General features: G+C 39.0%; 1 protein-coding gene across 1 annotated transcript in view; it reads left to right on the forward strand.

The window, feature by feature from the left end:
- The first annotated feature begins 363 nt into the window (after positions 1 to 363).
- LOC138324035 (heterochromatin protein 1-binding protein 3-like) overlaps positions 364 to 22,686 on the forward strand; it is a 51,904-nt gene continuing 29,581 nt past the window's right edge. Inside the window, exons 1-3 of the mRNA XM_069269040.1 lie at positions 364 to 510; positions 2,412 to 2,649; positions 2,758 to 2,881. Of these exons, the coding sequence (XP_069125141.1) occupies positions 2,429 to 2,649; positions 2,758 to 2,881 (345 nt within the window). The 5' untranslated portion in view covers positions 364 to 510; positions 2,412 to 2,428. The remainder of the gene's footprint in view (positions 511 to 2,411; positions 2,650 to 2,757; positions 2,882 to 22,686) is intronic.

Raw genomic sequence — 22,686 nt, forward strand, 5'->3', positions numbered from 1 at the left:
ATGTTGTATATTGTTGTTTTAGAGTATGCTTAACATGTATCATGTCAATTTTTATCTTGTGTCATATTGGCATACATATATGTACATAAGACTGCTGTCTTTTAATCTGAAATTTATTGCATGCATGAGCTTTGTTTTTGCATGACCTTTAAACAATTTAGTGCTATTTTATTTCAGCCATTTGTGATGCATGCTGTCTCTGTATATGTTTCTCTTATTCTTTGTTAGTGTAAAGATTAGGCCTAGCTCATCTAACACTTCGGTAGTAGCAATATCTGGTGTACGAATATACACTTTGGTAAAGGGAGTTAACTCTTTGAAAAAAAATGGGATATCGTGACGTTTTGTACATTATACGGCGTCATCAAATTGTGAGCACGCAGAAGTTAGCGGCCTTGGTGCATTTGTGATCACATTTGCTTGCATCCAACAGTAATTTGCATAATATTTGTTCAAGGTGGTTGTTTTTGGATTGCACATTTGCACATAGTTTGTACCCAGCCTTTGCAGGTTAGTTGTAAATATGGCTTATGACATATGGCATTGTTTAATGTTTGCTTGTAAACAGACACACTGTCATTACCGCTGCCTTACAGAGGCGCCGAAGGGGTCATGTATTTTTTTTATCGATTTTAAATATATAACGTTACCCTCGTTTATTATTATTAATGAGCCACATTGTGTCTAATCTATACATTTATCTCTTTGAAAGAATTTGAATACGGCCTAACAATTTCAGGCGATGTTTTGTTGATTTCTGTAAGTGTCCCCAAACATGGCGAGTGCCCCTCTATTTTCATCCTCTTGTGCTTGGATAATAATTGGGCATGCAACATGCAATCCAATGATTAAACTGTGTATTAGATGTAAGTGCATTGCATATATATTATAATTAACACTGATATATGTCTCTGATGTTGGAGCATATTCTACATGTACACCTAATCAATTTGTTTTATTTTTGCTTATGAGCTTTAAAGGCCCGGCCAGGGTTTTGGCTAAAGGGAGAGACAACTTGAGAAAATGGTTGGAGAAAGATTTTCCTTTTATTACGTATTGTTCATTCATCTTGCTATTACAATACATTTACAAATGAATAACGCATAAATATCATCGAAAAAATATATTTATGAATTGAGTCAGTGTGGTTTAGTGCTAATACATACGCTGTCGCTGTTGTCACACAACTGATGGAGCAATGTTTCTTTGGCTCAGTTAATTTGTTAACGTCAGAGTCATAGTTTTTCACACTGGAGATTGGAGTTCCTGGTCAGGGCAATTGACAGGAATCATGTGTATTTTTCCCTGTTCTTCGACACCAACCAAGGCGGATTCCGCCATTTTTCAAACTGCATTCCAGGCATCTCCATTGTAAACCTAGCTGGATTGTGAAAAAAACGTGTAAGGGCTACATTAAAACTCATTTGTGTCGAACACGGTTGAATCGGATGAGTCAAATATTTCAATAGGACCCAATTTTTTTTTTCTTTCTTTATATTGGTAAATTTAGCACAGATGAATCGGACACAGTTGAATCAAAAACTGCGGTTGAATCAAATACATATTGCAGTCTCTTCCTTCTAAAATATTCCATAATTTCCTTTTTTTTGCGTCGAACATTCCGGCGTCACGCTGTGTCAGGTAAAAGTCAAGTCTCGGTCCGATTGACCAAACATGACTGATCAACCGTAACAGTGCTAACAAACGTTATTGTTTGATAAAAAAATATTGTTGTTATAATAATATATTTATTGACTATCTTAAACCAATATGTGTGTAAAAACACCAACCTGGAAACAGTCGGTACAGTCAGTACAACTTAGACATCAATGTCTTTGTGAATAGTAAAACATGGTTGAGTCCAATAAGTTGAATATTTTGCCGGCCTGGTCCCACTGACTTCGACTTATCCACGTTTTACTGTAAATTAAAAGGCACAAAACATAGGGAAACCTCATCAGTTTAGACCTAGCAAGAACATAGTGGTAGCTGTGCGTGGTAGGTCAAACTGCAGTGTACATTTATCCACCAGGAGCAGCCCTAAAATTCCTCAAGGCCAACCACATAATCCGTAAAAGACTACCTCAACTTCAATACAGAGAAAAAATTAGCCAAAATTCCACGGCTCACTATGTTTCAGCCAAATAAGTACTATGGTCGCTGGGAACATGGTGTAAACCAAGCATGCATGGACAATTCTGTTTTAATTACAGGTCACATTCCTAGTTAAGTATATTGGTTGATATAAGTGAGCGAATTGTTTCACCCAAGTAAGTACTATGGTCGCTGGGAACATGGTGTAAACCAAGCATGCATGGACAATTCTGTTTTAATTACAGGTCACATTCCTAGTTAAATATATTGGTTGATATTAGTGAGCGAATTTCAATATGGATTCTATTTACTTACAGCCTAATCACCTTCCACAATGCCAGCCATTAAGCTGAAGAAGGCAACTCAAGACTATCTGGCAGAAAAAGAGAGAGAGAAAGAGGCTAAAGCAGCTGCTGCTGCCGCGTCAGTGCCACCGGTCGAGGCACCACCACCTTCCAAGCCTATCAGAGCCAAGATCAAATTCCTCGAGGCAGAGGTCCTTTTTGAGAAGCGCAAGCGGACCACACCACCAGCAGAGCTAAGAGCAGGGACATGGTGGGTTAAAGGTTATTTTTAGTGACTCCTCTTTCACTGTCGATTGTTTGTTAGTTATAACTGACATCTAGACACATTTGTAGTGTATTTGATTTGTGGTTATTTCAGGCTGGATGACAACATAGAAGGGAAGGAGGGCATTAATGTGTCACTGGTGGCTCTGTACGACTACTATACGGAGATGTGTGTAATAGAGGATGGCAAAGTGGTGGACGTCACAGTATTTAACAGGGTAAGTCAAACAATAGCGGATGTCACAGTATTTAACAGGTAAGTCAAACGATGGTGGATGTCACAGTATTTAACAGGGTAAGTCAAATGGTGGGCGTCACAGTATTTAACAGGGTAAGTCAAATGGTGGGTGTCACAGTATTTAACAGGGTAAGTCAAATGATGGTGGACGTCACAGTATTTAACAGGGTAAGTCAGACAATAGCGGACGTCACAGTATTTAACAGGTAAGTGAAACGATGGTGGACGTCACAGTATTTAAGAGGGTAAGTCAAACGATGGTGGACGTCACAGTATTTAACAGGTAAGTCAAACGATGGTGGACGTCACAGTATTTAAGAGGGTAGGTCAAACGATGGTGGACGTCACAGTATTTAACAGGTAAGGTGAAACGATGGTGGACGTCACAGTATTTAAGAAGGTAAGTCAAACGATGGTGGACGTCACAGTATTTAACAGGTTAAGTCAAATGATGATGGACGTCACAGTATTTAACAGGTAAGTCTTACGATGGTGGACGTCATAGTATTTAACAGGTAAGTGAAACGATGGTGGACGTCACAGTATTTAAGAAGGTAAGCCAAACGATGGTGGACGTCACAGTATTTAACAGGTTAAGTCAAAATGATGATGGACGTCACAGTATTTAACAGGAGACATTGTAACAAGAAAACCAAGCGCAGAGACAAACGGTCGTGGCAACCGAATGTTACTGGTGTGGCGATCGCCTGCTCGTTGGCAATATGAACTTCTGACGACACTTTCCGTGTTGCTGACAAACCTGCGGTGTTGGATGACGAATCAAACTGGTGTTGCTGGCTTTGGGATACCCTGACCGGTGAGGTTTGCATGTTCAAACGACGTGGGACAGGAGCTTTCAGCTCTCCTCCGAAATCTCGATCTGTAACCCTTGCTTCAACGCACACTGTGATCATGTCTCTTCGATCTTCTGTTGAACCTGTAAAATACCGGAATGAAAAACATAACATCAATTTGTTTTCATTGTATGCAATAGTTTCACAATAAGCCAAAACAATTACTTTTTACCTTTCCACCTTTCTATATTCTTTGTAGCATTTTACATACACAATATGAATACATATATTACTTACCACTGGTGACACAAGCTGAATCTGCGACATGACCTGCTGGTTGTCAAGGAACTTGTCGCGGATCGCCTTGTATGCCTGCATCACCATGGTCCACTTGGTACAAGAGGCTCCCTGCTTCTTCACTGGTGACGAGAAAGCCCTGCATAGGCGTATGATGATTGCCTCCACGTTTAGAGTCGGGCCACTGTGCAGGTCCTGCGTTCTGACCGAGGAAGTATTGTTTGGTTGACTCCACTCCAAGGGCCACCCTCTCTTCGACGCCTCAAATCGGGCGACTGCCCTAGTTCGGTGACGAGAGGGGAAGGTGGTAGGACTCCTGTCAAAGGGATGAAGGCCGCCCCACAGGGAAACGATGGTGATCACCTGTCGTCTGGCCAGGGCTGTCATCTGATCCCTCAGGGACACAAGGTAATCTGCCAGGGCCTCCACCGCTCCAGGACATTAGGTCCGTCTGACTCCTGTAACAGGGATCATACAATACATAATTTGTGTACTGTCTGTACAGGCAAACAAGAAAGGTGCACGCCCATATAATCAATCAATGAAGTGTACTCACATCTTGATCCCGTCTGAGGTGGACGTGTCGTATGTTGTCTGCATTTCGGGAGCCTGGGTGGTGTCTCCTGTCCCCTCGGACCTATCCTCACTGGCATGTTTTGTTAACAGTGGCAGAAAGTCTGCTACTCCGAAAACTTAACTGGCGCCGAGTTGTTGCAAGGGTTTGGGGGTGAATCTGTAACACACAGAATAGAGCTCGAAGGTTAAAACCAAGTACATTTTAGAACCAGTCAAGCCACTCATAGATGCTGTGAATGAAGGACTCAAACAAAGGAATAAAGAAATTGGCTTATCATTTATATTGAATTTAGTATACCTGTAGTATATTTTGTACAATGTTGAATGTTAGAGTTAAACAAAAGATATTTATTCATTTTTGATATTTAAAGTTGATTCAAGATCAATAAGTTGAATAACGTATTTTCCTGAAATAAATGAAATAAATTTATTTTAAATTTCTTATTTCTGAAATAACAATTTCAACACTAATAAATGGGGTAAAAATCTAAGGCCGTTTCTTAATCAAATTAATCATTTCTATATTCATATATTAATTACTAAAATTACCAATGTCTCTTATTTTGTAACAGTGGCATATATCCATATCTTAATGTTTACTTAATTTGAGAATATTTTCGAAAAAAAAACATTAGAAGTATTACCATTTCCGGATTATATGAGTTGTTTCCTTTTTAGAAAACCAACATGGCTGCTTACATGTGTATCACTTTGATTTCTTTTTTAACTTATACATCATGAAGAGTACTTTTGCCAAATAAAAAGTACATAATTTGGTTTACTTATAACACTTTTTTATGAAATGAGCATAGTATTTTTCTGAATAGAATAATGCTATGTAAATTTATGCAGATATCCAAAGTCAGTATTTTTGTGAGTTTAACCACTCAACAAGTGCTATGCAGATAGCAGTATTACGGTTATGATGTTTTCAAAAACAAAAAAGATAAAATTAAATAAATTGACATCTTTTTAATACTTTCTATATGTATTGGTTTGACAAAATGAATATTTAAAAGGTAGCTGAATTTCACTACTATGAAGGGTGGCAACTCGAGCTACCAAATCTCGATGGAAGAGAGCGTAGTAAATTCATCACTTTATTTTTAAAAATCACTCACTTCAACAAAAGACTTTTGCAAACACACATTTAAATCTATTTTTTTTATAATCATTTTTTAAATTATTTAACAAATTTGATTCAAATCAATAGTAAATTAGATAGAATTTTACTGAATGTAGGAATAAATTGAAAAGCGTAGTGTGTGGAAATACACACTTTGCATTTGTGTGAAATCCACACTTTGCTCATAAATAATGAAAACGAAATAAACATTAGAAAACATCACCGATCGCATAATTGTAAACATCGATAATCGTTGTTTCATTTGCATATGTTTTTTATATTATTGGTTTGATGATTTAGGATTTCATTTAATTTTCATCGAGGATTGTTATTATTGTTTTGATGTGCTCGGGCTTACCGAGGTACCTACAAATGGTGTTTTCACAGCATCAAACAGAAAATATAGTCATACAAGCGCTTCCAGATATGTCTTGTATCCATGTCACTTTCACTTTTGGCATGGAAACCAGGATGCGTTTGGGGGCAAGATGGATGGGGGCCTTATGTGCTGAAATACATCAGATATGACGGGGTTTTCCTCCTTGGGTGGTTGTCCTCATTGTCACACAAAGTCATCCTCACTGGTTGTCGCTATCCTGATGGTTGCCATATCCTTTCATGATGGTTGTCACTATCCTGGTGTGATAGGTTGTCACTATCCTTCGTGTTGGGTTGTCACTTTCCTATCGTGATAGGTGTAAAGGTTTCTACTTTGTGGAAATGATAAATAAGGGTTTTCACTTTCCTGATGTTTTTCAAAATATCCTGATGGTTATCATATCCTGGGTTGTTTATCACTATCCATGTTTATCACTATCTGATGGTTTATCACTATTTGTTGTGGTTGTCACTATGTTTGTCACTATTCTGCTGGCTGTCATTTTTCTGGTGGTTGTCGCTATCCTGATGGTTGTCACACTCCTGATGGTTAATTGTCACTAATGGTTGTCATATTTCCTGATGGTGTGGTTATCACTATTGATGGTTGATCCTGAGATCTAACCTATGGTATCTATCCTGGAAGATCTAACCAATTGTAATACGAGAGTTAACAAAACTGATGAAACATCGTGGAAAACGAGACGAATCCACAGCAAAGCAGTTCACTAAAAAGGTCCAAATTGTGAAAATCATTGGAACTGCCATTTGGGAAGAAAGGGAAATCTTTCAGTATGGTGGAATTTAACATATGATAGGATTGTCAAATCATTTAACTCCATTATTGCTTGTTATAGAGCGTATCCTAGATTGAAGTAACAAACTTCAACTATTAAAATCCGAGATAGATCCCTTTTCTACTTTTGGAGAAATAGCGTTAACAATAATTCACTTGGATGCATGGAAACCACATGCGTTTGGGGGCAATTTGAACATTGGAAAAAGGGGGCCTACTGCAGTACAATTCAAATGCATTTCATAATAATCTTTTCATTGAGAGGGGTAAAAGGACGGTGTTGGTCTGCCATCCGTGTCCACTAATCTTTGGTTGTCACGATCCTAAATTCCTACCTTGCGCGTCATTCCTCACGGGTATATTGGTTGTCGCTATCCTTATGGTTTCACTACTCTCCTTTCTGATGGTTGTCACTATCCTATCGTGATAGGTGTCACTATCCTATCGTTGGTAGTTGTCACTTTCCAATCGTCACTACCTGATAGTTGTCACTTTCCTATCGTGATAATTGTCACTTTCACTGATCCTGTTGTCATTTATCCTGATGGTTTTCACTATCCTGATGGTTCGTCACTATCCTGGTGGTTGTCACTATCCTGATGTTTGTCACTATTCTAGTGGAAAATGTGAATAAAACCAGCCAATCACTATCCTGGTGGTTGTCACTATCCTGATTTTGTCACTATTTAAAGTTGCTGTCACTATTGTAAAAAAAAATCTATTTGGTTGTCGCTATCCATACTTTACAAACTCCTGATGGGTTAAATTGTCCGATATTCCATGACCTAGATTATCACAAATTTGGTGTCGCCATTCTGATATGCTAACCAATTGTATTTATTGCCAACGAGAGTTGCCAAACTGAAAACATCGTCAAAGTCAACGAGACGAATCCACAGCAAAGCAGTTCACTAAAAGAGGTCCAAATGTTGGAACTGCACATTCGGGAAGAAAGGGAAATCTTTTCATATGGTGGAAAAACATCGTCGCTATAATGGTTGTCATTTTAACTCCATTATCCTGATGGTCGTTATAGTTTTGGCTATCAAAATTGCCAACTGAAAGGTATTCATTACAATGATTCCAAAATCAATGACTTCTGTTACATCATCTATGACTTTTTGTGTAGGAATCATTTTGTAACTGAAGAATGTATCTGATAATTGGACTTAAACTTTGCATCAAACATGTTCATTTCCACAAGTTTCATGTTCCCTCCATTTTCACCAGTACCTTGTTTCTCTGACATTCCTTCATTATCGTAATTTCCATAGTTCCTAACCCATTCCTCATCGTTGTAGCAGATCTCGCTTACCTCATTATGGTATCAAAGGCTTCGTGTTTGTTATTTTTTCTTCCCTCGAGTCTTCATGTCTTCTCCATTGTTACAGGCTACATGCTTGTCTTCTCCGCCATCCGATAACCATACCGTCCTTGTGGAGGTGGCCATATCTTTGCCAAACAGTTAATTGAGAACTTTGAGAAGGTCTCCTCACAAGATGTAGGTCCAGATAATTTGCTGTAAAAAGGTGTTTAAACACAATGAGGTGGTGTCGATGTTGCTGGGTAAATTCATCATTGTTTTATAGTTGCTGCTGATGCTACTGTTGTTTACAATTTGTCATATAGAGTCTGCATCAAAGCATGTAACTTGTAACCATCTTAATGTCTGTGTCCGAGATGCCGTTTTAAATCAAATGGCCACATTGTTCTCTGAAGCAAGGATGACATTGATGCTTCTTCCGTTAGACAGGTGGCTTCTTCTTAGTCTAGGGGTGTTGATATAGGATTTGAACATTCCTACTTGATTATGGCTCTTCTTGTGACGTAGATACTTCTCATCGAATAAATGTTGTGTTGCAATTTTTGCATCTGAATTGTCCGCTTCATTTAGCACTGGAAGCCGACTCATGCCGACGTACCAGCCTTGACTTGTGGACTTTGGGCACAGGTGCCCCAATGATAATTTAGGCGGGTTTTCTGTGACGGCAGTTCCATTTTCTGATTGAATGACGAATGTTCTACGGCAATCGCACAGTCAATTCAATGCAGTTATCCCCGACAGCACAGCACTACCCTTAAAGTGTCCACATGAACTATAAGTCGGAAAGGTTGCCGATAATTACGGGGACAGATTACTTATTTCCTTTCTTTCCGTCAAGAAAAGTAATCCCGCCCTAAACCGGTACACCCTAGTTCATGGGGACGCTTTTGGAGTGGTGCATCGCATTTGATGACAAAAGCGATGAAATTTACTGTGCGATTGACATAAAACCGTTCTTCAATCAAATGAAAACAACCATCAAAAAGTCCGACTGGATTATCGTTTGTGACAATGATAATTCAGGTGGGCTTTCTGTGATGGCGATTCAATTTTCTACTTGAAGAACGGACGTTCTACAGCAATTGCACAGTCAATTCAATGCAGTTGTTCCCAACAGCACAGCACTACCCTGAAAGTGTCCACATGAACTATAAGTCGGAAAGGTTGCCGATAATTACGGGGACGGATTACTTATTTTCTTTCTTTCCGTCTAGAAAAGTAATCCCGCCCTAAATCGGTACACCCTAGTTCATGTGGACGCTTTTGGAGTGGTGCATCGCAGTTGATGACAAAAAACAATAAAATTGACTGTGCAATTATTACGTAGAATGTCCGTTCTTCGATCAGAAATTTGAACTGCCATCACAGAGCCCGCCTGGATTAGCGTTGTGGCACCTGTGACCAAAGCTTTAGTCACAAGTCAAGCCTAATGGCCAATCTAAGCGGAAAATAAAGATGCAAAAATGGCAGCAAAACATTTACTCGTGAGATAAGTACCTACTTCAAAAGGAGAAGCTAATAGGTAGGATGTTCAAAATCTTATACAACACCCTAGTCGAAGAAGTCCCTGTCTAACGGAAGAAGCCCAATGTCAATTTTTGCTTGAGAGAACATATGTGGCTTTATGATTGTAACGCGACCTCTTAAGACAACAAAACATTAAGACTGGTGACAAGTTACATGGTTTGAACGCAGACGGTATACCACCAGTAATCCTAACAACCACCAGCCATAGGCAACAGCTATAAAACAATAATGAATTTATCACAGCAACCTTAGCACCACCCTTATGTATTTAGAACTCTCGCTGACAATTATGTCTGGCCCTGCATCCCCCCGGGAAAAAAAAAAGGGGAAAAATGAAAAAAAAAAAAAAAAAATTTTTTGGTTTTTTTTTTTCCAAAGGGACGTGTATTTGGTTGATATTCTTACCCCAGTGGAATTTGAAAATATTAAAGGATTGGTAAATCTTTGTTTAGAACTTTTACATAGCAGCTGCCATAATTCCGGATGCGATAGTGCAATATATACCCTATGCGACAAACACATTGTCACTTGGCGCATGGTAGAGTTGTCCGCACGGCTTAAAGAGTCGTAATCAAATTGATACAAAATGATTATTTAGAACAGTTTCATTACAATTAACTTAGCATTGGAATTAACTAAAGTATACTTACCAAAGTGCAGTTGGTAGATTTTTTGAAGATACCAGCTTACCAATCAAATGAGTTTAAACCATGAGTCCACATCAATGGGATGCTTTCCATGTTGGCCCTTCCCTTCACGGAAAACTGTCACTCACTAAACATCGAGTCTCTTGAAAACTGAAACAAAGTACACCCCAAAACTGGACACCTCTCGTGGATTACCATTTGCAAGAGAAAGAAGTATATAATTAGTGTGATAGCAGTATATATTGATATGCTTTTTTTCGAAACGTCAATGAATACGACAATGGGTCATGCGAACAGTGCGACATATGCCATGTGCGATTTAGTGCAACAAAATGTCTACATGCGACATTACGTTCAATGCCAACAACACACTGTCGCATGGCGCATTGTCGAGTTGTCGCATAACGTAGAGTCGCACAAATTGATTACTAAAATTCATTATTTAGAACAGTGTCTTTACAATTAAACTGAGCAGGTATTCTGTATATACGTTGTTCACGTTTTTTATACTTACCTAAATGCAGTTTGTCAGTTTGTGACGAGTCGATTCATGGAGGTGAACCATGTTTCCATCCCGTCGTCTCCAAGCCTAATGCTTACCATGTTACTCTATTCACGGTGTCACTCGGGCCTAGGAAAACTGAAACATATAGTCTTCAAAAACGGGGAACGGCCACCTCACGTGGGTTACCATTTGTGAAAGACAGAAGTGTATAATTAATGTGATAGCACCTATATATGATGTTGTTTATTTCGAGAGGCATCAATCAATACGCGACAATTGCGCCATGCGACCCAGTGCAACATTATGCCATGCAAACAGTCCGACCATTGCGCTATGCGACAAAAAACAATTGTCACATGGCGCATTCGAGGTCGAGAAACCGCATTGTGCGTAAAGTCGATAAAATTGATAAAAAAATTCAATTATATAGAATAGTTTCTTAACAAATACCTTTAAATCAAAAAAGTATACTAACTACCTAAATGCAGTTGGTAATTTTTTTTCATGACTCCAGATTTTTTTTAATAAAATTCATGGAGGTTTACCACCATGAGTCGGCATCCAAGGATGCTTACCATGTTGCACTATCTCTGGTCGTTCAACTCGGGTCTCAGAAAACTGAAACATAATAGACTCTAAAAACCGCCACCGTACGTGGTTACCATTTGCGAGAGAAAGAAAGTAGATATAATTAGTGTGATAGAAGTATAATTTGAATATGGTTAAATGATATGCTTATAATATGGTGTAAACGTCAATGAATACGACAATGTGTCATGCGACAGTGCGCTCAAGGGGTCATGCCCCTGCGATAGTGCGACACGATATGCTATGCGAAAATACGACAATGCGCTAATGCAACTCAAACAAACTGTCGCATGAGAGCATTGTCGAGTTGTCGCATTACGTGTAGTTGCACAAAATGATAACCATTCATTATTTAGAATAATTTCTTTACAGTTTATGTTAGTTGAAGTATACTTACCTAAATGCAGTTGATAGTTTTTCATGACTCCAGTTTACCATTCATGGAGGTTAACCATGAGTCGACATCTAAGGAAGCTTATTATGTTCCCCTTTCTGTCGTCACTCGGGTCTCGGAAAACTGAAACATATAGTCTTCAAAAATGGCCACCTCACGTGGTTACCATTTGTGAAAGACAGAAGTGTATAATTAATGTGATAGCAGTATATATGATGTGCTTATTTCGAGATATCAATCAATACGACAATGCGCCATGCGACAGTGCAACATTATGCCATGCAACAGTCCGACAATGCGCTATGCGACAAAAACATTGTCACATGGCGCATTTGTCGAGTTTACCGCATGACGTTAAAGTCGATAAAATTGATAAAAAGTTATTTATATAGAATAGTTTCTTAACAAATACTTAGAATCAAAGTATACCTACCTAAAATGCAGTTGGTAGTTTTTCATGACTCCAGTTTACCATTCATGGAGGTTAACCATGAGTCGGCATTGTAAGGATGCTTACCATGTTGGCCCTCTCTGTCATCACTCGGGTCTCAGAAAAACTGAAACATATAGACTCTAAAAACCCGCCACCGTACGTGGTTACCATTTGCGAGAGAAAGAAGTATATAATTTAGTGTGATAGCAGTATAGGGTTTTGATATGCGTATTTCGAAACGTCAATGAATACGAACAATGTGTCATGCGACAGTGCGACAATGGGGTCATGCGATAGTGCGACAATATGCTATGCGAAAAAATACGACAATGCGTTATGCAACAAACAAACTGTCGCCATAGCGCCATTGTCGAGTTGTCGCATGGCGTTGTAGTTGCACAACATGATAACATTCATTTTGAGAAATAATTTTCTTCACAGTTACGTAAGTTATAGTCTACTTACCTAAATGCGTGGAAGATTGTGGTATGTGTTCTTTTTCATGACTCCAGTTTACCATTCATGGAGGTTAACCATGAGTCGACATCTAAGGAAGCTTATTATGTTCCCCTTTCTGGGTCGTCACTCGGGTCTCGGAAAAAACTGAAACATATAGTCTTCAAAAATGGCCACCCCACGTGGTTACCATTTGCAGAGAAAGAAGTATATAATTATTGTATAATAACAGTATCATATGACTTGCTTATTTCGAAACATCAATGAATACGAACAATGAGTCATGCGACAGTGCGCCAATATGTCATGCGACAAGTGAGACAAATTCAATATTTATAACAGTGTCTTTACAATTAAGTATGAGCAGATATTCTGGATATATGTTTGTCACGTTTTTTAAACTAACCTAAATGCAGTTTGTAGTTCGTGACGATTTCAGTTTACATTCATGGAGGTGAAACATTCCCGTTCGTCATCCAAGGATGCTTACCATGTTGCCTTTTCCTGTCGTCACTCGGGTCTCGGAAAACTAAAACATATGGTACGGCCACCTCTCGTGGTACCATTTGCGAGAGAAAGCAGTGTATAATTAGTGGTGTGATAGCAGTATGTATGATGTGCTTATTTTCGAGACATCAATCAATACTACAAAAGCGCCATGCGACAGTGCGACATTATGCCATGCAACAGTCCGAACAATGCCGCTTTGCGACAAACACATTGTCACATGGCGCATTGTCGAGTTGGTCGCATGCCGTATAGTCGATCAAATTGATAAAAATTCATATTTAGAATAGTTTCTTTACAAAAACGTAAGTTAAAGTATATACATTACCTATATGCAGTTGGTAGTTTTTCTTTCGACTGCTCTTTTTTACCATTCATGGAGGCGAACCATCCGTCGTCATTCAAGGATGTTTACCATGTTGCCCTTCCTGTCGTCACTCCGGGCTCGAAAAACTGAAACATAGTCTCCAACAACGGCCATGTCTCGTTGTTACCATTTGCGAGAGAAAGAAGTATATAATTAGCGTGATAGCAGTATATATCACGTGCTTATTTCGAAACGTCAATGAATACGACAATGGGTCATGCGACAGTACGCCAATATGCCATGCGATAGTGCGACAATATATGTCATTTGACAAGTACGAACAGTACGACAATCGCTATGCATTTCTTTACAAACACTTTACCTGTCGCATGTTAACCGCATGTCGAGTTGTCTAAGAATATAATGTTAAGCGCCCCGTATAATTGCACAAAATGATAATTTTATTTTCTGCTATTAAAATCGTCATTATTTAGAATCGGTCAAATTTCTCAATTACAATTACGTAAGTTAATCGCGATACGACAATAAAAGTTCAATATTTTCATTGTAAAATCAAACATGACAAAACAAAGGAAATTTCAGAGAAAAATTTTATTTCCCTGATCAGAACTTTAAGTATAAATTCAATTTTGCTAAAAGTTAATATAGCGTAATAAACCAAAAAGAATTTGTACTGGCCCACATGTGTGAACTCGGTGACCGTTTTTTGTGCAGCCAGGTGAAGCTGACGCACGCTTACACACTAGAGAGTTGACCGAAGTTGTCCAAAACACCGATGTTCAAGTAGCTCAACGTGTTTGAGATTGTCGTCTGACTTGACGATATTAACATCCTTGGAAATCCATGAGTGATTATATAATCTACGCTTAGCTCCATCGCCATCTACAGACGAACATTTTCACTTGTGTTCGATGGGTAGGCCTACAATCAATGTATTTGTGGTGACACGTAACTGGTTAACAAACGCTGGATTACCAGCGGGGTGCATGTTTTAAAATACACATGATATTAAATTTCTCAAAGAACAAAGACAAGAGGATTATCTTTATATACTGACCTTCTGTCATGAGGGTCTCACGCCCGTCCAGCCACCCAAAGACGCAATCGTAGGACGAACACAAACACAGCGGGTAACGTTTACATTTGACAGCACTGCACGTCGCCCCGGTCGGGATATTTTTTTCCCGTTTCTTTTTACAATTGTTAATTTAAAAAATGTTGGTATCAAATATAAATATAAAACATATATGCATTGTTTAGATTTTTCCAAAATTTCTATGAAAAACAATCATATACACGTAATGTTGCGCCAAAATGTAAACAAAGCCATGTGTTTCTTTAAAAAAAGTAGACCCCTTTACGTTGCATAGAACCAGTTTCTCACATACGCAAGTTCAAAGTTTCAATGTTTACCATGCAGTTTATGTGTAAACAAAATCGGCTAGTAGTTGCGTATAGTGAAAAAAGCCCTAGCAAGTTGTAAATATATGCAGTTGGTAGTTTTTTCACGACTCTTTTTTACCATTCATGAAGGAGAACCATCCGTCGTCGTCCAAGGATGCTTACCATGTTGCTCTTCCTGTCGTCACTCGGGTCTCGGAAAACTGAAACTATATAGTCTCAACAAACGGCCACGTTTCGTGGTTACCATTTGCGTGAGATAGAAAAATATATTAATTTATTGTAATGGCAATATATATATATGAAGTGCTATTTAGATAACACGTCAATCAACATGTTTTCCGTACTTTTCCCTTCTAGTTGATAAGTCGAAAATTAGATATTTCTGATTTCTATGGTGATTGATTTAGGCTTTGTCCGCACTGTCGCATGGGCGACAATGCGACATTGAAAACAATGAGCCATGCGACAAACACAATGTCGCATTGGGCACATTTATCGCAACTGTCGCGATGGCACATTTCGCGTACAAAATGATAAAACAATACATTAACCTGGCAGATTTACGGGTGTTGTTGTCACAGTGAGAGTATACTTACCCAAATGCACTTGGTAAGAGTTTATTCAAGACTCTCAGTATACCATTTTTTTTTTTACGGTGGAGGTGCAAGCATCACTGTCGTCATCCAAGGATTGCTTATCCGTGTTGCCCTTTCCTGTCGTGACTCGGGTCTCGGAAAACTGAAACATATAGTCTCCAACAACGGCCACGTTTCGTGGTTACCATTTGCGTGAGAAAAAAAATATATAATTATTGTAATGGCAATATATATATGAAGTGCTTATTTCAACACGTCAATCAACCTGGCCGACTTTCCCTTCTATTTGATAAGTCGAAAGTTTAGATATTTCTGATATTCTTAATGGTGATTGATTTAGGCTTTGTCGCACTGTCGCCGCATGGGCGACAATGCGACATTGAAACAATGAGCCATGCGACAAACACAATGTCGCATGGCACATTATCGCACTGTCGCATGGCACATTTGCGTAATCAAATTGATCGTCACTTCCAAGGATGCTTACCATGTTGCTCTTCATGTCGTGACTCGGGTCTCGGAAAACTGAAACATATAGTCTCCAACAACGGCCACGTTTCGTGATTACCATTTGCGTGAGAAGAAAATATATAATTATTGTAATGGCAATATATATATGAAGTGCTTATTTTAACACGTCAATCAACATGGCCGACTTTCCCTTCTATTTGATAAGTCGAAAGTTAGATATTTCTGATTTCTATAGTGATTGATTTAGGCTTTGTCGCACTGTGGCATGGACGACAATGCGACATTGAAAACAATGAGCCAGCGACAAAACACAATGTCGCACCGCACATTATCGCACTGTCGCATGGCACATTTGCGTACAAATTTATAAAAATGCATTAACCTGGCAGATATACCGGGTGTTGTCACAGTGAGAGTAAATACTTACCTAAATGCACTTGGTAGTTTTTACAATACTCTCAGTATACCATTTCATGGAGGTGAACCATCCGTCGTCATCCAATGGTGCTTACCATATTGCCCTTTTCACTCGGGTCTCTAGTATACCATTCATGGTGTTGAACAATCTGTCGTCATCTAAGGTTGCTTATTATGTTGCCCTTCTGTCGTCGCTCGGGTCTCGGAAAACTGAAACATATATTTTCCAACAACGGCCACGTTTCGTGGTTACCATTTGCGATGAGAGAAAATATATAATTACTGTAATGGCAATATATATCTGAAGTGCTTATTTTAAACGTCATTCAATATGTCCGACTTTCCTTGCAGTTGATAAGTCGAAAGTTAGATATTTCTGATTTCTTTGGTGATTGATTAAGGCTTTGTTGCACTGTCGCATGGGCGACAATGCGACATTGAAACAATGAACCATGCGACAAACACAATGTCGCATGGCACATTATCGCACTGTCGCATGGCACATTCGCGTAAAAATTGACGCAAAACATTAACCTGGCAAATATACCGGGTGTTGTCACAGTGAGAGTATACTTACTTAAATGCACTTGGTAGTTATTCAAGATTCTCAGTATACCATTTATGGAGGTGAAGCATCTGTCGTCATCCAAGGATGCTTACCGTGTTGCCCTTCCTGTCGTGACTCGGGTCTCGGAAAACTGAAACATATAGTCTCCAACAACGGCCACGTTTCGTGGTTACCATTTGCGTGAGAAGAAAATATATAATCACTGTAATGGCAATATATATAATGAAGTGCTTATTTCAACACGCCAATCAACATGGCTGACTTTCCCTTGCTAGTTGATAAGTCGAAAAGTTAGACATTTCTGATTTCTTTAGTGATTGATTTAGGCTTTGTCGCAATATCGCATGGCGACAATGCGACATTGAAACAATGAGCCATGCGACAAACACAATGTCGCATGGCATATTATCGCACTGTCGCATGGCACATTTGCGTACAAATTGATGAAAATGCATTAACTTGGCAGATATACCGGTGTTGTCACAGTGAGAGTATACTTACCTAAATGCACTTGGTAGTTTTACAAGACTCTCAGTATACCATTCATGCAGGTGAACCATCTGTCGTCATCCAAGGTTGCTTATCATGTTGCCCTTCCTGTCGTTACTCGGTTTTCGGAAAACTGAAACATATATTCTCCAACAACGGCCACGTTTCGTGGTTACCATGTGCGAGAGAGAAAATTTATCATTACTGTAATGGCAATATGTATCTGAAGTGCTTATTTAGAAACGCCATTCAATATTGCTGACTTTCCCTTGCAGTTGATAAGTCGAAAATTAGATATTTCTGATTTCTATGGTGATTGATTAAGGCTTTGTTGCACTTTCGCATGGGCGACAATGCGACATTGGAACAATGAGCCATGCGACAAACACACTGACACATGGCAAATTATCGCATGGCGCATTTGCGTAGAAATTGATGAAAATACATTAATCTGGCAGATATACCGGGTGTTGTCACAGTGAGAGTATACTTACCGAAATGCACTTGGTAGTTTTTCAAGACTCTCAGTATACCATTCATGGAGGCAACCATCCGTCGTCATCCAAGGATGCTTACCGTGTTTTCCTGTCGTCACTCGGGTCTCAGAAAACTGAAACATATAGTCTCCAACAACGCCCACGTTTCCTGGTTACCATTTGCGTGAGAAGAAAATACATAATTATTGTAATGGCAATATATATATGAAGTGCTTATTTTAACACGTCAATTAACATGGCCGACTTTCCCTTCTATTTGATAAGTCGAAAGTTAGATATTTCTTATTTCTATGGTGATTGATTTAGGCTTTGTCGCACTGTCGCATGGGCGCAAATGCGACATTGAAACAATGAGCCATGCGACAAACACACTGTCGCATGGCACATTATCGCACTGTCGCATGGCACATTTGCTTAAAGATTGATGAAAATGCATTAACCTAGCAGATATAACAGGTGTTGTCACAGTGAGAGTATGCAGATGAACCATCCGTCGCCATCCAATGATGCTTACCATGTTGCCTTTACTGTCGTCACTCGGGTCTCCAGTATACCATTCATGGAATTGAACATTCCATCGTCATCCAAGGATATTTACCATGTTGACCTTCCTGTCGTCACTCGGGTCTCGGAAAACTGAAACATATATTCTCCAACAACGGCCACTTTTCCTGGTTACCATTTGCGAGAGAAGAAAATATATTATTACTGTAATGGCAATATATATTTGAAGTGCTTATTTCGAAACGCCATTCAATATGGCTGACTTTTCCTTGCAGTTGATAAGTCGAAAATTAGACAATTCTGATTTCTTTAGTGATTGATTTAGGCTTTGTCGCAATATCGCATGGGCGACAATGCGACTTTGGAACAATGAGCCATGCGACAAACACACTACCGCATGGCATATTATCGCACTGTCGCATGGCACATTTGCGTACAAATTGACGAAAATACATTAACCTGTCAGATATACCGGGTTTTGTCACAGTGAGAGTATACTTACTTACATGCACTTGGTAGTTATTCAAGACTCTCAGTATACCATTTATGGAGGTGAAGCATCCGTCGTCATCCAAGGATGCTTACCATGTTGCCCTTCCTGTCGTGACTCGGGTCTCGGAAAACTGAAACATATAGTCTCCAACAACGCCCACGTTTCGTGGTTAGCATTTGCGTGAGAAAAAAATATATAATTATTGTAATGGCAATATATATATGAAGTGCTTATTTTAACACGTCAATCAACATGGCCGACTTTCCCTTCTATTTGATAAGTCGAAAGTTAGATATTTCTGATTTCTATAGTGATTGATTTAGGCTTTGTCGCACTGTCGCATGGACGACAATGCGACATTGAAACAATGAGCCATGCGACAAACACAATGTCGCACGGCACATTATCTGTCGCATGGCACATCTGCGTAGAAATTGATGAAAATACATTAACCTGGCAGATATACCAGGTGTTATCACAGTGATAATATACTTACCTAAATGCACTTGGTAGTTTTTCGCGACTCCAGTAAACCGTTCATGCAGGTGAACCATCCGTGGTCATCCAATGATGCTTACCATGTTGCCTTTCCTGTCGTCACTCGGGTCTCCAGTATACCATTCATGGAATTGAACAATCCATCGTCATCCAAGGATGTTTACCATATTGCCCTTCCTGTCGTCACTCGGTTTTCGGAAAACTGAAACATACATTCTCCAACAACGGCCACGTTTCGTGGTTACCATGTGCGAGAGAGAGAAAATTTATCATTACTGTAATGGCAATATATATTTGAAGTGCTTATTTCGAAACGCCATTCAATATTGCTGACTTTCCCTTGCAGTTGATAAGTCGAAAATTAGATATTTCTGATTTCTATGGTGATTGATTAAGGCTTTGTCGCACTGTCGCATGGGCGACAATGCGACATTGGAACAATGAGCCATGTGACAAACACACTGTCGCATGGCAAATTATCGCATGGCGCATTTGCGTAGAAATTGATGAAAATACATTAATCTGGCAGATATACCGGGTGTTGTCACAGTGAGAGTATACTTACCGAAATGCACTTGGTAGTTTTTCAAGACTCTCAGTATACCATTCCTGGAGGCAACCATCCGTCGTCATCCAAGGATGCTTACCGTGTTTTCCTGTCGTCACTCGGGTCTCAGAAAACTGAAACATATAGTCTCCAACAACGCCCACGTTTCCTGGTTACCATTTGCGTGAGAAGAAAATATATAATTATTGTAATGGCAATATATATATAAAGTGCTTATTTTAACACGTCAATTAACATGGCCGACTTTCCCTTCTATTTGATAAGTCGAAAGTTAGATATTTCTTATTTCTATGGTGATTGATTTAGGCTTTGTCGCACTGTCGCATGGGCGCAAATGCGACATTGAAACAATGAGCCATGCGACAAACACACTGTCGCATGGCACATTATCGCACTGTCGCATGGCACATTTGCTTAAAGATTGATGAAAATGCATTAACCTGGCAGATATAACAGGTGTTGTCACAGTGAGAGTATACCTACTTAAATGCACTTGGTAGTTTTTCACGACTCCAGTATACCGTTCATGCAGGTGAACCATCCGTCGCCATCCAATGATGCTTACCATGTTGCCTTTCCTGTCGTCACTCGGGTCTCCAGTATACCATTCATGGAATTGAACAATCCATCGTCATCCAAGGATATTTACCATGTTGACCTTCCTGTCGTCACTCGGGTCTCGGAAAACTGAAACATATATTCTCCAACAACGGCCAATTTTCCTGGTTACCATTTGCGAGAGAAGAAAACATATCATAAATGTAATGGCAATTTATATTTGAAGTGCTTATTTCGAAACGCCATTCAATATGGCTGACTTTTCCTTGCAGTTGATAAGTCGAAAATTTGCATGGGTGACAACGCGACATTAAAACAATGTCGCATGGCACATAGCACATTTGCGTACAAATTGATGAAAATGCATTAACCTGGCAGATATACACGGGTGTTGTCACATTGATAGTATACTTACCTAAATGCACTTGGTAGTTTTACAAAACTCTCAGTATACCATTCATGGAGGTGAACCATCCGTCGTCATCCAAGGATGCTTACCATGTTGCCTTTCCTGTCGTCACTCGAGTCTCCAGTATACCATTCATGGAGTTGAACAATTCGTCGTCATCCAAGGTTGCTTATCATGTTGCCCTTCCTGTCGTCACTCGGTTTTCGGAAAACTGAAACATATAGTCTCCTACAAGGGCTACGTTTCGTGGTTACCATTTGCGAGAGAAGAAAATACATAATTATTGTAATGGCAATATATCTATCAATTGCTTATTTCGAAACGCCAATCCATATGGTCGACATTCCCTTCCATTTGATAAGTCGAAAACTAGATATTTCTGATTTCTATGGTGATTGATTTAGGCTTTGTCGCACTGTCGCATGGACGACAATGCGACATTGAAACAATGAGCCATGTGACAAACACACTGTCGCATGGCACATTATCGCAATGTCGCATGGCACATTTGTGCACAAATTGATGAAAATGCATTAACCTGGCAGATACCGGGTGTTGTCACAGTGAGAGATATTATATACTTACCTAAATGGAGGTGAACCATCCGCGTCTTGGTATGTTGTTTTTCACGGGACTCCAGTAAACCATTCATGGCAGGTGAACCATCCGTCGTCATACAAGGTTGATTACCATGTTGCCTTTCCTGTTGTCACATGGATCTAGGAAAACTGAAACATATAGTTAATTAATATAAGTAAGTTATAATCAATATCAAATGGATTGAGAGACAGCCGGTTAGCTGTTTTCAGCTTGCTGTTCAAGTGTAAAATGATCAATCAATTTCAATTACAGCGATACCGCTTATTATTTAGCAAAACTTGTAACGGTAAATAGTTTGGATCCCTTTGATCTCCTGCACAGCTCGGCGACGATCAGTTTGCAAAACGTTTTTGATTGGCTGACCAATAGGGGGGGGGGGTGGAAATACATCTTGGGACCACCTGTATAGATAGCAAGATATTTGTATAAAGATAAATAAGATGCCATCATAAAAAACCCTTAATTCTAAATTCACAAAAAATTATATAACAAAAAGGTACAGTGACAATATACTAAAGAATTATAACTAAAAATCATAACGAAATGTTTCTTATGTTTTTAATCTTAAACCATGATGAATGAGTAAGAGAATGAAAGCAAATGAGTGTGGAATATATTCTGAAAACATACAATAAAGATTATGATTATTTATAAGAAAAAAGAAAGCTAACAAAAGTATGGAAAGATGGATATAGATTGATTGACCAATATAAATCAGAAATTTGAATGGGAGTGTGAAAGTGAGTAAAAGTGTATGTATAGGAGTATATGTAATTATATGTTTATATATACTGTAAAGATGAAATGATAAATGGGAAAAGGAAAAAAGAAATTAAAGCATTATCTATTAAAGGGAGGTAATGTTATAAAGGAATGGATTGTCTCCCCTAGATTAATGTTATAGAGTGGGAACAGATTGTCTCCCTTTATGTATTACACAAACTACATGTATTAAATAATCTCTGGTAACTTCTGAAAATAATCCTCAACCAGGATATTAAATCACCAAATATAATAAGTACAAGAGGCCCAGAGGG

This window comes from Argopecten irradians, chromosome 5 (genome assembly GCF_041381155.1).
Source record: "Argopecten irradians isolate NY chromosome 5, Ai_NY, whole genome shotgun sequence".
NCBI lineage: Eukaryota > Metazoa > Mollusca > Bivalvia > Pectinida > Pectinidae > Argopecten > Argopecten irradians.